General features: G+C 48.3%; 1 protein-coding gene across 1 annotated transcript; it reads left to right on the top strand.

The window, feature by feature from the left end:
* The first annotated feature begins 1,389 nt into the window (after window positions 1–1,389).
* Window positions 1,390–9,004, top strand: LOC308649792 (mas-related G-protein coupled receptor member H-like). Its single transcript, XM_081295634.1, is given in 4 exon segments — window positions 1,390–1,541; window positions 2,733–3,093; window positions 6,752–7,229; window positions 7,231–9,004. Coding segments are annotated over 2 exon segments (999 nt in total). The 5' UTR covers window positions 1,390–1,541; window positions 2,733–3,093; window positions 6,752–6,782; the 3' UTR covers window positions 7,783–9,004.
* The last annotated feature ends 10,848 nt before the right edge of the window (window positions 9,005–19,852 follow it).

Raw genomic sequence — 19,852 nt, 5'->3', positions numbered from 1 at the left:
CCACCACCGTGGCCTCTACAGGGCTCTCACACTCTGGGCCTCTATCCACCTGCCCTAACCGCCTCAGGGCCAGGCACCTGAGTTCTTTCCAGGAAACCACAGTAAAGCCTGTTGCCCACAGTCCCCCTCTCCCTCTGCCTCTTCTCCAACTCCAGTGCTTCCCTGTGGGACCCGAGAGCCATGCCTGCCTCTGCTTCTTCCTTTATGACAATCATCTTCTTGTCTCCATGTTACGGAGGTGATTAAAGCAAATCCCGAGGACTCTTAGAACAGGGTTCTCTCAGCTTGACCATTTTCAATTGATTAAAAGCAAGCCCCGGGGCTGGGGATGTGGCTCAAGCGGTAGCGCACTCGCCTGGCGTGCGTGCGACCCGGGTTCGATCCTCAGCACCACATACCAACAAAGATGTTGTGTCCGCTGAGAACTAAAAAATAAATATTAAAAATTCTCTCTCTCTCTCTCTCTCTCTCTCTCTCTCTCTCTCTCTCTCTCTCCTCTCTCACTCTCTCTTTAAAAAAAAAAAAAAAAAAAAAAGCAAGCCCCAAGTTCTCCCCCCACTCAAGGGGAGGGGATCACAAAGGGGATCACAAAGGGGATCACTCACAGCAGGGAGCTTGTCTTCTGCCCCTACCGTTTGATTTTTAAAAATATATCGAAAATAATCACCTGCCTGGTGTGGTTTCAGGGACAAGGAACAGAGCTGACCACAGTGACACCATCAAAACATGGCTCCACATGGCTCCACCGAAGCTGGTGGCACCAGCCTTGCTGGAGCTGTCCTGTCAGGATCCAGTTTCTTCTGCAAGCCTCCTTTCAACCCCCTCCTTGGTATCTCATGATCACAGGTGAGCCCTGCAACCCCAAGAAAGAACAGGTGGGGAGCAGCAGTCACCAGCAAAGACAATCCCCCAGGAATGTCCCCTCCCACTCTGCAACCCACACCCCATGCCCTTTGGTCATTACCACCCACAGAGAGGTGGGGTGGTGAGGATCTGGGTGGGATGTGCCTTGGTTGCTGTGGGCCTCGCCAACCCACGCACCTGCCACAGCTGGTGGGCCAGGAGCATGGCGCCCCAAGGTTGTCCTTGGTGTGGAGATGTTGGGGAACACAAAGGCTTCCCGAGCCCGCAGTGCCAGGTGTGCAGAACAACATGCATTTAAAAGAGTAAAATCTGAACCACAAGAAATGTCTTGGGCTCACTGTCGGGGAGCAGAATGGGGCGTTTTCTGATTGGCTGGGGCTTGAGGAGAACTGCCCTGACTGGTGAGTCAGTCTCTATCTAATTGATTGACAGGACTCAGAGGAGGGTTGGCTCCACCCTCTGTCCTCCAGCGTGGCCAACAGGACTTCAGATCTCACTGGCCAGATCTGAAGCCAAAATAAGACCCCGAGAACAGACTGTTGCCAGACTGAACTGCGGTCTTCCAGTCTTCAAGAATCTTGTCTGCTGGACAAGGATCTGCAGAAATAACAGGCCCTAGGGAAGGACTAGGGATCACCAAAGTAGCTCCGCACAACAAAACCCCAAATCCGTGGCCGGTGACTACTCCCACTCACTCCCTGCAGAAAGATCACAGCGACTCAGGTTTGTAGGGAGGGCCCTTCCTCCCCAGTCCTCAGCAAGGGGATGTACTGGGTGGGAGGAGAGAGCCCACCCTCAGGGAATCCCAAATTCCAGGGCTACTTCATGGGGCCCTGACCTTCTGCCTGCTGAGTTCTAAAGCAGAAGCATTCTGTTCCCCCTGCAACCACAGAGTGTCCCCTAAGAATATCTATAAAACCGAATTGTTCCCCTGAATGCTTCTATCATTTCATGGATGTCCCCTCCTGTCCTGTGCATGTGTAGGTGAGCGCGTGTGTGTGTGTGTGTGTGTGTGTGCGCGCGCGCGCAGAGTCCTGGGTCTACACACAGAGTGTTGGTATCATTTGGAAAAGTTAAACAGAACCAATAGTAAAATGTGGTACTGCTCTAGCACCACATACTCATTGTAAAATCATTCACTGTAACATTGTCACACAGATATGAGCTTCTTGCATTGCCTGAATGCTATAGTCTCCAAGAGAGGCTGAAAGGAAACACTGGAAAAGCCAACAAATAACATGTTTCAGACAACATGGTCAAAAGCAGAAATGGGGGTGACTTTGCAAAGAAGGTGACTGCCCCCCTGTGACCACAAGAACACACTGGAATCTTCATGGAAGTTTCTATCCCACTCCCAGGATGAACTGGGCTTCTCCTTGGAACTGCTCCTACCTGCTGGCCCTCCCACCCCTCTGTGCACCAGAATCTCTAGGGACAGTTAGGGATGATGTAGACGGGAGAATGGGGTGCATGGAACACGGGGGGCAGAAGTGGAGTCAGAAAGCCCCTGCATCCAGGAGAGGCTGTGACAGCAGGTTGCAGAGCTGGGGCAGGCCCCTGGAGCCCGAGTCCTCAATGCCCACATTGAATGGGGACGACCCTGACCTCACAGGACCCCTCTGACCAGCCCATGAAAAAGACAACGAAACCCCCAACACATGTAAAGCATGATCTTACTGGTTTATTTCGACTCTCTTACCCTGTTTTTCTTTTAAATCCAGGCTCACTCCCACCACCAAGAATAATAAGACATAAAGTTCGAGGAAGGACCTTTTTGTTTTCTAATGCACTGAGTCCAGGCAGAAAGTCAGTGTGGGCCGTATTATGCAGAGAGCGCCGTTCCCTTATTTGTTCATATTTCTTTCTAGGCGCGCTGTAAGCAGCGCTGGCCACCACACAGGGCTGCAGGGCCTCCAGACCTGGCCTGGCCTGGCCCTGGGCAGACTGCTGCTCGGAGCTCCCTCAGGGATACTGGCCTGGTGGGAAAATATCCCCTGTAAGATCTTGAAGCTTCCCTTGCTGCTCTCCTTTTGCCCTGGGCCCCTGGCAGGGTCCTTGTGGCTGCTGACTTAGTGGACGGGAAGGAAGGAAAGAGAACTGAGCTTGGGTGAGGAACATTCAACATTCACCCCTTTTTGGGACCAGCTCTGAGGCCAAGCTGCTGGCCCAAGGGCCTGAGCTTCCGGTGGAGAGGAGGAAGAGCACAAAAGAGCTGGTGCATTCTTACAGGTCAGTGAGAACACTGGCCCCCACCTGAGAAGAAAAATGGAAACACAGAGCGACATACCCAGGAAGAAACAAAAAATATTAAGAACAGGCTTATGAAAACGTACAGCCTCACTAATCATTAGGCATGCCAATCAAAACATGTAGATGTCAATTTTTCCTTCTCCGTTTTGTATTGTTTTAGGAAGATGCCTAGTACTGAACGGTTGAATTGTGCAAGCTCTCTCTTGAGCAGCTTCTGGAAACAAATTATTTTGAAAATGGTCAGAGTGGGGACTGACATGCATTCAACATTTGCTCTGGTTCGGAACCATAGCGTAGGAGCAATCTAAAGAATGAGATTATCAATCTCCTCAACACCCATGGGATGTACCACCATTATCTCCATGGTATAGACAGGGAAACAGAGATTTGAAGAGACCAACAATTTGCCTGAGGTCAGATAATTAGTAACCTGGAGGTGCATGTCAAACCCAAATCTCTGAACCCAAAGCCCATGGTCATGACCACCATGTTTTTCTGTCTCAAAGCCTTAAAATCCCATATGAGTAATTGTTCCTGTAATAATTCATCCCAAGGAAGTGATCAGAAATATAAGACAGATATACAAGGGTACACCCTGTACTGAAATTATGGAGGCTTATTAACTGCAGATGTTTTCTAATAGGGGAATTATTTTTAAAATAATAAACAAAAGATTAAATATCATTATGTAGTCACTCATCAGCAGTCATATTTTTGAAGAAATTTTAATAGAAACAAAATGTTGATGATATGATGTTAAGTTAAAAAGGCGGGTATAAAACCACATAGACTATAGTTTCCAAGACATGTGAACAAATTAACAGAAGTTATCTTTGGGTTGACAATGAATAATTTAAATTTTAAAATAGGTAGAGAGAGCTGGGCACGGTGGCACATGCCTATAATCCCAACAGCTCAGGAAGCTGAGGCAGGAGGATCACAGATTTGAAGCCAGCCTCAGCAACTTAGTAAGGCTGTAAGCAATGCGGTGAGACTCTGACTTAAAATAAATAAAAAGGGCTGGTGATGTGTGGCTCAGTAGTTAAGTGCCCCAGGATTCAATCCCCAGTCCCAAACACAATAGGTAGGAATTTGCATCCCAACACAAAGAAATGATAAATGTCTGAGATGACGGATAAACCAATGACCGTGACCTGATCATCACACATTAACTGTGTATAGAAAAAGCACAGCACACCCCCTAAACATGTATAGTCACTACGTGTCGATTGAAAATAAAAGAATTCATCTTTGGGTGGTGAAATGGGAAAATTGATTTTTTTTCTTCTTTTTGCAAAGTTTTTGAAATAGGTCGTTATTATTTTTTGCATTCAGAAAAATGCAAAAGAAGTTGAAGCAGAGGCTCCTCTTCCAGGGTGGATTGGGTTTGCCAGAGTAAGAGGGGAAGATGTGGATGGTAGAAAAGGAGCAGGAAGGACTTAGAGAAGGGCCAAGCCACAGACTGCCTGGGACAGGAGGGACAGTGTGCTTCTGAGACTTCCAATAATTGGCTCTCCTGCCCGTTCCCTTCCCATGAAGCCTTACAAGGTAAGCCACAGGAATGCCCTGGGGCCCTGGGGCTGCTTGGGGAAGGCAGGGGTAGAAGGACATTCTCACCAGCCACTGTGGTTGGTGGTGGTGGAGAGGGAAACCCCAGAGTCACTACTGGACCCAGAGACAAGAAGGGGCACAAGTGAAGCCAGCCCAGGGTGGGAGGAGGCCAGAGGGGGGCAGGTCCTGGCTGAGGCTGTTTCCCCCTTGCACAGCTGTGAATGGGGAAAGCAAACCACTTTCCTTCAGTTCTTACAGCAAGCAGCACAGAAGGCTTCTGGGACCCCAAAAGGACTGGGGATTCTCCCTACCAGCAAGCAGGCCATCGGTTCTGCAGCCACAGACACCTCCCAGGTGTCTCCTGCAATTCTAGTGAGTTCTCCAATTCCAGCCTCCACCTGGAGACAGTGTCAGATGGCACCAGCTGAGGACTGGTGCCCACCACTGCTCCCCATCTTCAGATGCCAGTCCCAAGCCCCAGGAAGTTTCCCCTGTGCTTCTGTCTCACAATATAAACCAGGGTCCCTGCGATTGAACCTTCGCTGGGTTCTATTAATTTGCTCAAGTGGCTCACAGAACTCAGGGGAACATTGACATTTAGTGGTTTATTTTAAAGGACGTCACAAAGGATGCAGATGGAGAGGTACATGAGTGAGGTCTAGAGGGACACAGACTTCCATACTCTCTCTCTGGGAACCTCCGTGTGTTCTGCAATCTGAAGCTCTGTGGACCTGTCCTCCCAGGTTTTATGGAGGTGCATGACATTGGCATGATTGGTGACATCATTGGTCATTGGTGATCAATGACCTTCAACCCCTCTTCCCCCACCCCGCCCCCCGCAGGTTACAGGGTGGTGCTAAAAGTCCCAATCCTCTCATCCTGCCTTGGTCTTTCAGTGACCAGCCATATCCTGAAGCTGCCAGCCACCAGCCACTTCATTAGCATGCAAAAGACACATTACTTTGGAGATTCCAAGGATTTCATGAGTGTATGCCGGGAAAAGAGAAAAGACCAAATACATATTTCATAGTATCTCAATTGGTTATAGCTAAGGTTCACTGGCTGTCCTGGACATGCAGCCAAGTCTTAGAAAATGTGTTCCAAGTTTCCAAGGAAGACTGACAAGTGACTCTTAACACAGTCCCATCTGTCAAGATGAGATGGCTTATCCTTTGCTGTCAAGAGTCCACACAGAGAAACAATCTAGAAAGCCCTGTAAGCCCTTCCCTGAATCCTGTTCCTACCCACGTCTCAGTGGGCTGGGGTCAGGGAATCTTCAGGCAACCAGGACACCAGGTAAGGACAGAGAAGTGTGGACCAGGCAGTCCTGGGCCCTGACCCCACAATCCTGCATGCCCGCCCACCCTAGGTAGCCCTTGTCCCCTGAACCCCAGTTCAACAGAGCGATCCTCTTTTCTTCCTCCCTCCCTATTGGCAGCTGGATCATCCTGTCAGCCAAGCCCAAGAGGATGACCCTCAATGTACAGGAGAGAAAGACACAAACAGCTGTTAATTGTGTTTACTGGTGCCTAGAAACTGTTGGGGGGTTATGTGGATATTATAAACAAAAGCCAAGGCATGGGAAAGGAAGAGTATCTCAAGAGAGAGATGGGGCACAAGTTTCTAGACACAACCATGAGCGCTTACTTCTTTGCGCATGGGCTTTTGATCATTGGTACGTTTTTTATCCTTTTTTTTATTTTGGATCCTTTCTCCTAGCTCTGTCCTCTATTTTTGGTAAGAACCCTGTGAAATCTCTTACAGGAAGGCAGGGGACAAATTAGGAACACAGTGGGTTTTTCCACAGGGCCAGAGAGAAAGAATCCTGGTTGGAGGCAATGGCTGGAGGTGAGGTTAGAAGCCCGGCCTTGAGTTCAGTGGAGGAAACCTGGAGATCACAGTGGACTCTGCCTGGGCGGAGAACAGAAGGGGAGAGGAAGGGGGGCAGGGGGTGGTGGGGAAGAAGACGGGAAAACACAGCAGCACACTTCCTCCCACACCACTGTGAGGGAGGATCAAAAACCAACTCACTGTGGGATGCACAGCAAAGGACACCATCAGCTCCATCTTCCATTTCTGACCACAGGTGTGCAGGAGGAAACCAGCGATCCCCAAGAATGGAGCCATGGGCAGTGACCCTGAATCCTTCGGAACCCACACTGATTCCCAGAAACGCCTCCCTGGATGGAGCAACCTGGTCATCAGAGCAGGTGAGGGAGCCCCTGTCAGAGGCTGAAAGAGAGCACGGCCATGTCTACCTTTCCCTGCTCATCCGTGTCCCCGGAGTCACTGGGAACGGACTCCTGATACTGTTTCTCATCTTCTGCGTCAAGAGGAAGCCGTTCACCGTCTACCTTCTGCATCTGGCCATTGCCGACTTCATGGTCCTTCTCTGCTCGTCCATCTTCCAGCTGGTGGACAGCCTCCACCTGCCCAATGACACCTGGCTGAGCTACGTCCTCCTCCTCATGATCTTCGGCTACGACACGGGTCTGCACCTGCTCACTGCCATCAGCGTGGAGCGCTGCCTCTCGGTGCTCTACCCAATCTGGTACCAGTGCCGCCCGCCGCCCGAGGCACCCGTGGGCCGTGGCCTGCGCACAGCTGTGGGCACTTTCGGTGCTGGTATCCGGGTTGGAGAACTTCTTCTGCCTTCTGGCAGCGGAGCCGAGATTCCCAGAGTGCCCACACGTGTGCGCCTTCTCCTGGGTCTTGACCTTCCTTGTCTTCGTTCCTCTCATGATCTTCTCCAACTTGATCCTCTCCGTCCAGGTCTGCTGCCACCTCAAGTCCTGTCTACCGGCCAAGCTCTATGTGATCGTCACGGCCACCGTGGTCTTGTTCCTGGTCTTCGCCATGCCCATGAAGGTCCTGTTCATCATCGTCTACTACTCCAACCCTAGCCACGAGTCTGTGTGGAAGTTCTTCCCCTATCTGCACCTGCTGTCCACCATCAATTGCAGTGTGAATCCAATTGTCTATTTCGTGGTGGGTGGTCTTAGGAGAAGGAAAAGTAGAAAGTCCCTGAAAGAAGCGCTGCTGGAGGTCTTTGAGGAAAAGCCAGAGCCCACTTCAGGTGGGAACGCTGCCCCTTCCTCTCCGACCTCGAGGTCCTGAGGACACTCTTGAGGGTCGGAAGCTATCCCCGTGGGAAAAGGTAACATGTTCTGAAAACACCTCTCTGCTTTCCCACCTGCAGCTCACCTAAGATAAAAATCAGTTCCTTGGTTCCTCCTGGGAATTAGTAATAGCAACAAGACCACAGTCCCCACGATCCACCTGGCCACTGCGGCTTCGTGACAGCTAACCTTTTAGGACACTTATTCTCCTCCAGGCACCAAGCCCCGCGTTTTGCACACATCGTCTCATTTCATGTCTCAACAACCTTAGGAATCAACACTGTTACACGGCCATGAAAGGTGAAGGAGGTGCGGCTCCCAGAGGGTTAGTAAGGTTACGGAGCGTGGAAGGCCCAGCTGGAACGGGACCCGCAGAGCCCGACCCCAAGCCCTTCCTTGCACCATGGTACCCAGGACTGTCTTTGAGAGGTGATATCTTAAACTGTTTGCACTAATGCCTTCAACACCACTCCCCACTGTCTCTCCCTTGCGTCTTCTTTCAGACCTTGTGCTCCTGATTAGTTAGAGGAAAACGTTTTCTTCTTAGAAAGGAATGTGAATTGTTGGAGACGCAAAGATGACTCTGAATACTTACAAGGGACTATCGGCCTGTCCTATAGAAGTGTCCCTATTATTTACATATTAAGAATTCATCCCGGTTCAATCTCCAACACCACAAAAAGAAAAAAAAAAAAAAAGAATTCATCCTGGGATGCGTTGGGGAATAGGAGAGCTATCCCATAAGTCCTTTAAGAATGTCGTCTTGTAATAGTGAACAGGAACTGCCAGGCTTGGTGGCACATGCCTATCATCTGGGCAATGTAGCAAGACTTTGCCTCAAAATAAAACTAAAAGTGGCTAGGGATGTAGTTTACTGGTAGAGTACTTGCCTAGCATGTGTGAAGCCCTGGGTGCAACCCTCAGTACTAAGAAAATTTAAAATATAAAACAAAAAGCAAGGGAATTTCAAAAAGAATCACTGAAGCTTTGCTTGAACATGGAAATTTTCACTTTTGTCTGTCTGTCTCCCTCCCTCCCTCCCTCCCTCCCTTCCTTCCTTCCTTCCTTCCTTCCTTCCCTCCTTCCCTCCTTCCCTTAATCTGTGGTATGGATATATCCATAAAATACAACAGATGGAAGAATACTTTCTTTGCAAAATGTGTACAAAACAAAACCATGTATTTTTCTAGAGAATTTCAGCGCATGGCTATTTCACCATCTCTTCAGCCCACCATTCCTCATTTCTCAATTCAGTTCTGAGTACCCGACTTGAGATGCTGCCAACTCTTTTTGGAATGAGGTGTTTTCTTTTTTTTATTACAAAGAAAACATTTCCTGTGGTCCCAAGGCCCTCTTGATGGACTTCACTATTATAAGCCAAGCCCCAGCACTTTCCAAGACTATTTATAGATTTTGCTCATCCAGCCATATTCTTACTGGAATTATCTTGCAGTCCAACCTGATCATCATGTAACAAATTCTTAAAGTTAATTCCACTTACCTACAGATTTTGCTGAATAGACTATGATTTGGTGGCACTAGGACAGTTCCAACAAATGATTATCACCAGGATGTACTTTTTTAGGATGTACTTTTAATAAACACAATAGTGGAATGATTAAAATATGGAATGCTCAATCAAATTGAGCACAATGGGGACTACCAGAGGCTGGGTGGTGACAACTGCAGGGTACAAAATTTCAGTTAAGAGGAATAAACTTTCAGGACCTACTGCACAGCATGGTGACTGGAGTTAATAGTTAATAATAATGTATTGTATATTTCAAAATTGTTAAAAGTGTGGCTGTGGCTCAGTGGTGGAACACTTGTTCAGCATGATAGAGGCCCTGGGTTCAATTTCTAGTAACAAAAACAATGATAACACCCACCCCCTACCAAGGAAATTGCTAAAAGGGTAACCTTTAAATACAAAAATGAAACAAAACACCACACAAAATCATAAAGTCTGCAGGGTGGTGATATGTTAGTTAGCTTGTCCTCGTCACTGCATAATGCATACATAGATCACATCACATTGTATCCCACAAATACAAAAAATTATTTGTCAACTAAAAAATAAAAAATTGAAAAGCAAGGCTTGAGGAAGAATTTTACATTCATCATTTATTTAACCAAACATTTACTGAAGGCCTCTTAGTTGCCTGAGACTGCTCAGTGGGTAAGTCACAGCCCTGGCCTCAGGGTCTCCCAGCCTGAGAGCTGAAGGGACCAGACTCCTACAGAGTTATTATGCATCTTCCCCAGGATCACAAACTGTGCCACAGACAGCAGGTGCTCAAGAAATATCTGGTCCATAAACAAATATATAAATATAAAATAATATAATAATAGCTGACAAAAATCTTTCCTATAAGGAACTAAAGATATTTTATGGATGGGTTCTCCTAGTTAAATACACAATTAATAACAGAGATCAGTCTACATTGGGAGATGCCCAGGTTTCTCAGGTCTCCCAGTAATACAGAACATGAAATCAAACATTTGCTTCAAAAGTGACATGGAATCAGTGTGAGAAAAAGGACAAAGTCTCATTGAAAAGCTCTCAGAACTGACCTGTGGTTTCCAGACTTTTTCAGAAGGCCTCCTTGACATCTAACAGGAGCTTTTGAATGTTTCTTTTGATATTTTTAACTTATATTTATTTATATCTCCATCATTGATGTGGTTCACCAAAACAAAGTAAATACTAGAGGTTGAAATAATAACTACAGATGGTTGGAACAGGGTAAATATAGTAAGGAAAGAAGAGCCATATTGGAAAGCTCAGACACTTCCCATGAGGGCTGGTGCAGTTGTTAAAGGTAAGGCATCCATTTGTTTCTGAGTTTTCTGGAAGTCAAAGCAAAAAGAAAAAAAAATGTTTAGCAATGAGGGTCGAGCTTATGGTTTCATAGGTATTCAGACGTACACTGTTTCCTGATTCTTACTGGGAGGTCGTGGGGTGAGGTGTCCTCAACGACATCCCATTCGTAAGTGCAGTAGGAAGGTTTCTAATGTACACTTCTCAGGGTAAGCCAAATACATCCCATCAAAGGGCGGTTTTGTAAAGGCAGGCAACTGCCCAGAGAAGGAAGCGATGCTTTCTGAGGACCCAGCTCTGACAGGGCCTCGGGAGTGTCTGGGGATGGAGAATGGCATCTTTTCCTTCTGAGGGTGATGTATAGCTATTACTCCTCACAACTGCTTGTTTGATGAGAAAGGGCTCCAGAGGGTGCACGGCTGCACCTACACTCGGGATTCTTGGTGAAGACACCCTCTCTGTGACATCCACAAAAGGGCAAAAGGAGGTTAACGTTCTCTTTTCAGCACAGAAAATGAGCCCCAGTAGATCACCCTCCATTGCAGGACAGAGCAAGGGTGTGAAGCTGTTGACCGTTCCAGAAGGGTAAAAAACAGGCCATTCTCCTCTCGGCAGCATCTGTGTGTGCCCTTCTTACCACTCCGGCTAGTTGGAAAACTCACACTGGCTGGAGGTGTGGCTCAGTCATAGAGCACTTGCCTAGCAGGCATGAGGCCTTGGGTTCAACCCCCAGCACCACAACCCCCAGAGAGAAAAGAAAAAGAATACAGAAAAAGTTGCAATTGTATTGGTTCTAGGCTATGCTGTTTGTATAGGCTAAAATTATATCCTGTGACTTCAATTTATAATTTTTGATTATTAGTGACTCTGAACATTTCTTACGTTTATAGGCTAGACATTAACATCTGTGTCTGTGTGACTCAGTGTGATTCTAAGTTACCCACCATGTCTCCACCCCTTCATCCACTAGCGGCCCAACATTTTTCTCCTCAATTTAATTGAGCATTCCATATTTTAAGGGATAGTAACCCACTATTGTATTTATTAAAGTACATCCTAATTTATATTTGGTGATAATCATTGTTGGAACAGTCCTAGTGCCACCAAATCATAGTTCATTCAGCAGAACTTTAGCACAAAGAGACAGGCTTACCGGATGCACACTTCATAGATCATTTCAGCCTTTACTCAGGATCGGGACCACACCTACAGGAACAGACCCACTTTCCTGGTGGAAAATGAGCCACTGAACAAAGGAGGGGACTGGGCTTATATAGGTTGTGGGTGATTTAGTGAGCGTGTCAGTCTGGGCACTGAGGAATTTGAGTTTGGGGATGGGGGTCAGTGGCCAGCACCTGAAGAGGCATTATCTTGGAAGAGATTAGTGCTCCCTAGAGACTACCACTTTAGGATTGATGACACATTTTTTCCCCTACCTGCGGCCAGCATCTGAAAGAGATTTACCTTGAGAAAGTCTGGCTTTTCCATTCCCTTTTCCCAGGCCTCATTATTTGGGGGGTTTCATTTTCCATATCCAATAGCTCCTGCCCACTCTGTCAACCATGGCACCCTCAGAGTCACCACATGGGTTAGGGGTTGGTGGGTTCCACCACACTCTGTCCCCTGTGTGAGTGTGTGTGAGTGTCTGTGTGTGTGTGTGTGTGAGTGTGTGTGTGTGTAGGGCTGTTCAAACCTGGGCTCAGATCCCTCCATCAATGCTTGATTGTGGTCCTGGGCAAGTTCCCTGAGTCCCCAAGACTCCCTGCTTTTTCTTGCTCTGAACAGTTTCTGCCGTGGATCTTCCTGGGGATACAGGCTTAGAAGCCACCCTACAGTAAACGCAGCTCTGGCTGTTTTAAGCACCTCTATTGAGATCTACTTCACTAGCCATCAAAATCACCCATCTAAAATGTACAGTTTAATGGCTTCTAGAATAATCACAGGCTTACATAACCATTGCCACAATCTATTTTTACAACATTTTCTCCTTCCCCCAAATAAAGCCCATGCCCATTGGCAATCACGCCCCAGATCCCCACAGCTGTGGATCTCTCTCCGGTCTCTATGGATTTGTCCATTCTGTGCATTTCCTATAAACGGAATCAGACAACGCGTGGTCATTTGTGACCAACTTCTTTCTTAGCAGGTTTTCAACCAATATTACAGCATGTATCTGTATTTCATTCCTTTTTATTGCCAAATAATATTCAGTCGCATGGACACTTCTGATGCCTCCTTTCATTAAGCAGAGAGTGATTCTAGGGTGGTGGTGGGGTAGATGGCTTTCTAACTGTCCATGAAATTAACAGGATATCTAAGGAATTTGATGCATAGTTAGTCTTTCAAATTATGGCTGTACATTTTTTCCAGGTGGGAACTTGATCAAATTTGAGCAGAAACAGCCCGCATATATCCTGGTGGGCAAGACAGATTCTGGGGCTGGCCAACAGTGACACACAAACTTCAAAAATTAACTGATCAGCTGATGGGATTGAGAAACTTTGGGGAAAATTAAGAAGCCTAACCAAGATTCATGCTCACAACAGCAGTTTTCCATCTGTGTATGGAACACCCAGTACACGGAGAAGCACTTACCGTCAAGTTGGGGTTTTACTTAGAAAACATTCTGGCTCTCCCATAGCTTGTGAACAAAAAATGAAGGTACATAGCACAGAGCCCATCTCAGACTTGACCCTGAAGATTTCCAGAGCAGGAGTCAGCATGGCCCATCATGATCATAGAAAAATCTTAACGCACTGACAAAAAGCTTGAATCTGAGAATGTGGCTTCCACATCAACCCAAAAATGACTAGACTGTCAGGCGAACTTCCGAGTGAGAACATGAGTTCCCCTGCTGCATACCCTTCCTGGATACAGACTGATGAAATAGGGGCGAATTATGTGCCAAAACAAAACCATTTTGAGTTTAATGTAGGTGATTTAAAAATCATTCTTCTTATACAATTTAGGTTGTAGGGTCCGTTATCTACTGATTGTGCTCCTAGTTTATGATAAAAATAATTTAGGAGGATACTCATCTTTCTAGTCTGAATGGCTCTTTTTTTCCTGCCCTGGCATCGAAACCATTCCACCTCTTGCTTGTGTGGGAAGCAGAGGACACGGCACAGTTCCTCTCTGTACCTCATGGCCACTACAACTCAGGCATAGGACTGAGGTGCAGCCTATTAGAATCTTCCGGTCAGGACTGTTCCATTCATTAAGCAGATGTCCACTAAGCCCTGCTTGTGCCTGGCACTGTTTAAGGCACTGCAGATAAAAATAATAATAAGTAGAGAAAAAGGACAAAGAGTGACAGAGGTATTATTATGTTTCTGTGGTGGTCAGGGATGGCATCTGTTATTGTTTAGATATGAGGTTCCCCAGAAAAGCTCATGCAAAAGACAATGTAAGAAAATTTGGAGGTGAAATGATTAGGGTGTAAGAGTCTTAACTTAATCAGTGCATTAATCCATTTGAATGGTCAACTGGGTGGTAACGTTAGGCAGGCTGGGCTTGGCTGGAGGAGGTGGGTCACTGGGTGCCCCCATGAGTGGAGCTCTCTGTTTCTCTGCTTCCTGGTGGCCAAGTCCTGAGCTGCTTTCCTCCTCCACACCCTTCTTGAGGTTCTGTGGCACCTCAGGCCCCCCCAAAATAGAGTTGGCTGTCCTGGGACTGAGGCCTCTGAAATCAAGAGTCCTGAATAAACTTCCTCCTCTAATATTGTTCTTGAGGGGTCTTTTGGTCACAGTGATGAAAACAGCATCTCATAGAAGTGGCATCTGAGCAGAGGGCTGGCTGGAGCGAGGAAGCTCCGTTTAGAAATTAGGTGTTGCAGCGGCAGCAGAGCCAAGGGAACAGGAAGGGGCTCCCTGGCTCCTGCCCATCGAAGCTGGGACAACATGGGCACAGAGGTGACAATGGTGATGACGACACGAGACGGTACTGGAATGAGGAACTGACCCGGTTGAGTTCAGAGAAATGGAGCTTCTAAAATCAGAGTGGGACTGAGCAAATCAGGCTCTCCCACGGCTGTGATTTGTCTGCATGTCCTCCGAGGGTCCGTCGTGATTGGAGGCTTGGGCCTTCAGGGTGGGGATATTGGGAGGTAGAGGAGGTTTGGGAGACGGCCTAGAGGAAGGTCTCCCGGTCTTTGGGGGCCAGCCCTCGCAGGGGATTGTGGGACCAGTATATATCTCTTTCTCTGCAGCTCAGGGATGACTGCTGTTCCCACACCTTCCACCATATCCCATCCTCACAAGAGAACAGGCCAGTGTGGCCTCCAAAATTGTGAGCCAAATAAACTTGCCTTCTCTAGTAGGTTAATTGCCTCTGGTGTTCTGTTGTAGCCATGCAAAGCTGGTATTTTCATTTTGCTCTTCTTAGACCTATGACTATGAAAGAGAAGTCGGAGGGTGAGAGAAAGTTGCCAAGCACAGTGAGTGGCCTGTCTTTGTCAGACCAGGAAATGAAATACAGTTTGTTGAAACGTTAAAGAAATAAAATTGATATTGGTTTGTCCTTAGTTGATTGGCAAGGAACAAAAACTGTTCTGTTTCCTCCTTTGTAAAATGGCAATATTAAGAGAATGAACTTTGGATATTTCTAAACTGAGGTTCCCTGTCCCCGCCCATCAAGGCCCTCCATCCATCAAAGCCAGGGACGTAAATTGTCCCAGGGGAAGGTAGGCTACAGCTTTGACCAAAAAGTCACATTCTTGGCTTCTGAGCTTAATTCATACAGAGTTTTGGAAAGATGGAGCAGAGTCGCCTGTATGGAAGCCAAAGCGTTCTTGATTTGCAAAAGCTGCCTCTTCAGAGAGGTTTTGTTTTGTTTATTTTTTTCGCATTTCTGACGACTTGGCATGGCATCTCCATAGCAGGCCTCCTGGATTCTGCGGAGTTGACAGGGAAATCATGGGTAGGAAAAAATACACCACGATAAAGGAGCAATTTTCCATCCAAACAGAGATAAGTGCTCAAGCAACCAGGCTGGTGGGAAGCCGGGGCTGGCAGGCCGGGGGTCCAGGGTGGGAGGGGGGCCACAGAAGAAAAGCCTCGATGGGCTGAGGGACTTCAGAGCCAAAAGGCTCTAGAGCACCTTCCTGGGGGCAGTGCAGGACTCTGAGGGCAACCTCCATGGGAAAACCCATAACCAGGGGAAGTCACACTGGATGGGCGAGAGGCCACCCTTGAATTAGGCAGCTCTGTCAGGAAAACAGATACCACCTGCAGGAATCGGACGGGGCCATTTGGTTCTGTAGATGACAGAAGGGCTGAAAGGGCAGACAGGACGTGAGGACCCCCAGAGCCTGTAACATTGGACTTGGCCCCCTGGGGAGGGGCTAGAGGATGGAAGGTGTTGCTGAGGCCAGGAAGCCTGGGTGCTGCCCAGGAAGCCAAGAGGGTGGCTGACATATGCTGGCTCCTCCACTTCTCCTCCTGCCCCTGCTCCAAGGCCTCCAACTGACTAAACCCAGCTGACACCAGCAGGCATGTCACCTGAGAAACACAGCCTCCAGGGCTGGCCCTCTGAGATAGGTGGCTAATTGCTAGAGAGTGGCTCTCAGGACAAATGGGCTCAGAAGTCACCATGACCCAGGGACTGTGTCAGCCCTGGTGGACCAAAGACTTAGGGTGGGAGCCCAGTGAACTCCAGGCCCAGCCAGAACCCAGGTGCCGAGCAAAGGATCCCAACGCATGCCCATGGGGACAGAAGAGACACACAAGGTTTCAATATATTGGTGGCATCGGGAAGAGAGCAGGCAGCAGCAGGGTTGTTCTCTCTCTTCAGCCACCTAAAAACTGGCTTCATGCACCCGTGTTCCAGGATGCCCGCTCTTCTCCTGAGACAGAATCAGCAGTGCCAGAACCCACCAGGCCCCAGCTCTCAGTGCAGGTGACCCTGCAGGCAGGCTGCCCTCCCACAGTCATACTATGTTGTCACTCTGCTCTGACAGCACCTCCTGCTTTTCCTCCAGTGTCTCTCGCTGTTGGAAATGACTTGAATGTTAATTTCAGTGCTGGGCTCCCCTCCTATGCTTCTAGCCCACACTCCTTGAAACTGGACCTCGATGGTTTTGCTGTTCCTTGGATTCCTGGGGCCAAGCCCAATGCCTCCGCAGTATGGTGCTCAGACGGCATTTGCTGAAGGGAATAAATGAGTGATGGAGGAATGGGGACAATGGGGTCTCTTCCCTCAGCTCTGCCAGTCTGTCCAAATAGCCTCTCTCTGCTTGTGCCATCAGACTTTGTTCTTGGAAATGGGGGCCAAGAGGGCTGCAGAGATGGGCTGAGGCAGCAGGACCTGGAGGGGACACCAGCTCCAGGAAGCGGTGCCATGGGTGGGAAGAGCACCCACCAGACCCGAGGGATCTGGAGCCACACAGCAGCTGCAGCCACAGGCCCCCTGTCCCAGAACCAGCTCCGGAAGCGCCCCTCACCTGCTCAGCACTTCGTACACCTCTGAGAGATTGGAGACCCGTGGGAAATGCAGCTCCTGAAATTGTGGAGAACAAATCACCAAGAGAAGAATACTGTCCATCTGCTTCAGGTCTTGTCCAGTGGCCGCTGAAGTGGCCTGGAGAACCCCATGCCCACCACCTCTTCCTTCTCCTCCAGCGTCCCAACTGCCCTCACTCCTCAAGTGCAGGGCCAGGGACCCAGATCCTGGGGTTCCCCAGAGGGCTCCCCACAGTCCAGGCTGGGAACGACTGCCCACCACCACCTCACACCACCTCCCTCCGCAGATGAGCGTCGGGGTCTAGAAATACGGAACCCGAGGCGCTCCACAGAGGCCTGGACACTTGTGGGATACCAGGCATTCTAGAACGAGAGGGACGGGGAGTGCCTGGCCTCGGAGTCCTAGGAGTTCATCAAAGCTAGAAACCCATGAAGTACAAAAACTAGAGCCTTTCTGGACAAAGAGGGACCAAGGGACCCACTCCTATTTTTGTGGCTTTTTTTCTTGAATAGCTCAATTTAATTACTTAAGAAAAGCTACCTTGTCCACACTTTAGTATCTCTTCTCTCGGTTTTAATTTCACTTCAATAACTTTTTAATATAAAAAGTTACATAAGGCTCATACCTCAAATCTTAGGTAGGTAGTAAACTTTGTGTATACTTTTCCCTGTTCAACAAAATATATAACTTTCATAGAATTGTGATCACTAAGATACTAAGGTATATATACTGATATTTTAAAATAGGCCATTTCTGATTTTGAAGGGATACAAGCTTATACTGTGAAAACTTGTGGCATACAGAGAAGCCTGAGAAATAAATTAAGAATCTTCCCACGAGATAACATTTTAATGCATGTTATTAGCTTTTTGAAGGTAACTCTGCTCGGAATGCATGCACCCCGCTTGCCCCCACAAGTGTGGTCATGAGGATAGAAAGGGCCTAGAGGTAGCTTCAGTGATGGGTTGTCTATTAGGTCTTCCCCACAAAACACCACCATCCCCTGGAGTCCAACACACAACAGTCCAAGCTATTTCATTAAGTGTCAAGACCCATAAAAATCATCACCCAAGCTCTCTTTGGCCATAAAAACAGACATTGGAGGACCCTGTATGGCTCTGCTCCCACAGAGAACTGGTCGAAAGCAGTTCTCTCTCCACGCTTGGAGCCAGTGAGGGAGCACTTGGCACCAGCTGAGGTTTCCAGAATTGGGTCTCAAGATGACAGCAATTTGACAGCTGGGACATGAGACAACACAATGATGGTAGAGAGGGACAGCAGCAGAGTGAATGAGTCTGGATGACACTGGGACACGAGAGCCACACTTCTGACATGGGGACACCAGAGGCTCTCTTCCAGAACTGGGAGAAAGGAAGTGCCCAGGGAGCCCAGAGGACCAACCACCACCAGGGGGCGTGTGCTGAGGTCCCACAAAAGGGCAAGCCCTGTCCTTATGGTTTTTTAGTTGTAGTTGGACACAGTACCTTTATTTTATTATTTTTATGTGGTACTGAGGATCAAACCGAGTGTCCCACACATGCTCGGTGAGCATTCTACGGCTGAGCCACAACCCCAGCCCCACTCTATTTTTGTTTGATTTTTACTTTTTAAGACAAGGTCTCGCTAAGTTGCCCAGGCTGGCCTTGTATTACTCCTCTCCTCCTGCCTCAGTCGCCTGCCCCTGTAGTGGAATCACCTTTATGCAGCACCACGCCCAGCTTAGCCCTGACCTTCAGATGTTTGTCACGTGTCCTGTTTTCTTAACCTGTTTAAAATCACGCCAGGGTAATTTTGTTGTGATTAACAAAATGGTTGACAGCTCTGATATTTGAAAAAGAAAAACAAACCATTAAGGATATCCAATGGCTCCAGACCCCTGCAGGCAGCGTGGGAAGGAAGAGTTGCCCACCCTGTTGGAGGCAGCTCCTGCTCTGGGTCTCAGAGCCTCTACTCCACAGGGCTGGAAGAGCCAGTGCTCCCCTCCAAGGTCCAGGGAGAAGCAAATGAACCATTTAGCTGCAGTGCAGGGACAGCTGAGTCTAGCGTGCAGCGATTGCCGGACACGACCACAGGTTATTGCTTACAAGGGACAAGAGCGTCCTCCCTGCCACTTGGGGCATCACTCTGTAGGGGCCCTTGCTATGTAGGCGCCAGCCCTCCTCCAGCCGGGACCTGCCAACCTACTGTCACAGTTACTCAGCTTTCCCTCTAGGTGGAGGGCAGCAACTGCCTAGCTTCAGCCTTGAACCATGCCACCAGCCTGCAGGGACAGGAGACTGTCTGCATCCCAAAGGAGCTTACACCGCAAAGAAGACACATGTAACTAGGGACAAAAATGGCTTCATAAATAGAAGAAGCACGGCAAATACAGTACAAGGTGACAGAGTAGCACCTCCATGAGGCGGTCACAAGGACCTGGTAGGAGGGAAGGTGTAAGGCACCAGCAGCCCCCAGGAGGCCAACTCCACTCTGCGGCCACCCTGCAGCCACCCTGCAGCCACCAAGCTCATCCTGCACACACTCTGAAGGTGGCAGTCAGCAGCTGATACAGGAACTGTGGAAACAACAGCCAGGACACGTTAAGTGCTGCCACCTCACGCAGCCTCAGACTAGAGGCCATGGTCTCAGCCTCCCACAAGTAGCCTGGGTGGGTGTTTTCGTTTAGTGCCTTTTAAAAATTTTTGCTGCCATCCTGATCTGACTCCCCAACCTCCAGAACCAGGAGAAATATATACATGTCTGTTGCTGAAGCCCCGCACCCAGTCTGTGGTTCATTTCTCCATCACTC

Source organism: Spermophilus citellus, assembly GCF_964194105.1.
Source record: "Spermophilus citellus genome assembly, chromosome: 5".
Classification (NCBI taxonomy): domain Eukaryota; kingdom Metazoa; phylum Chordata; class Mammalia; order Rodentia; family Sciuridae; genus Spermophilus; species Spermophilus citellus.
Note: the sequence above shows the minus strand (reverse complement) of the source record. Positions and strands in the feature narration are given on the sequence as shown.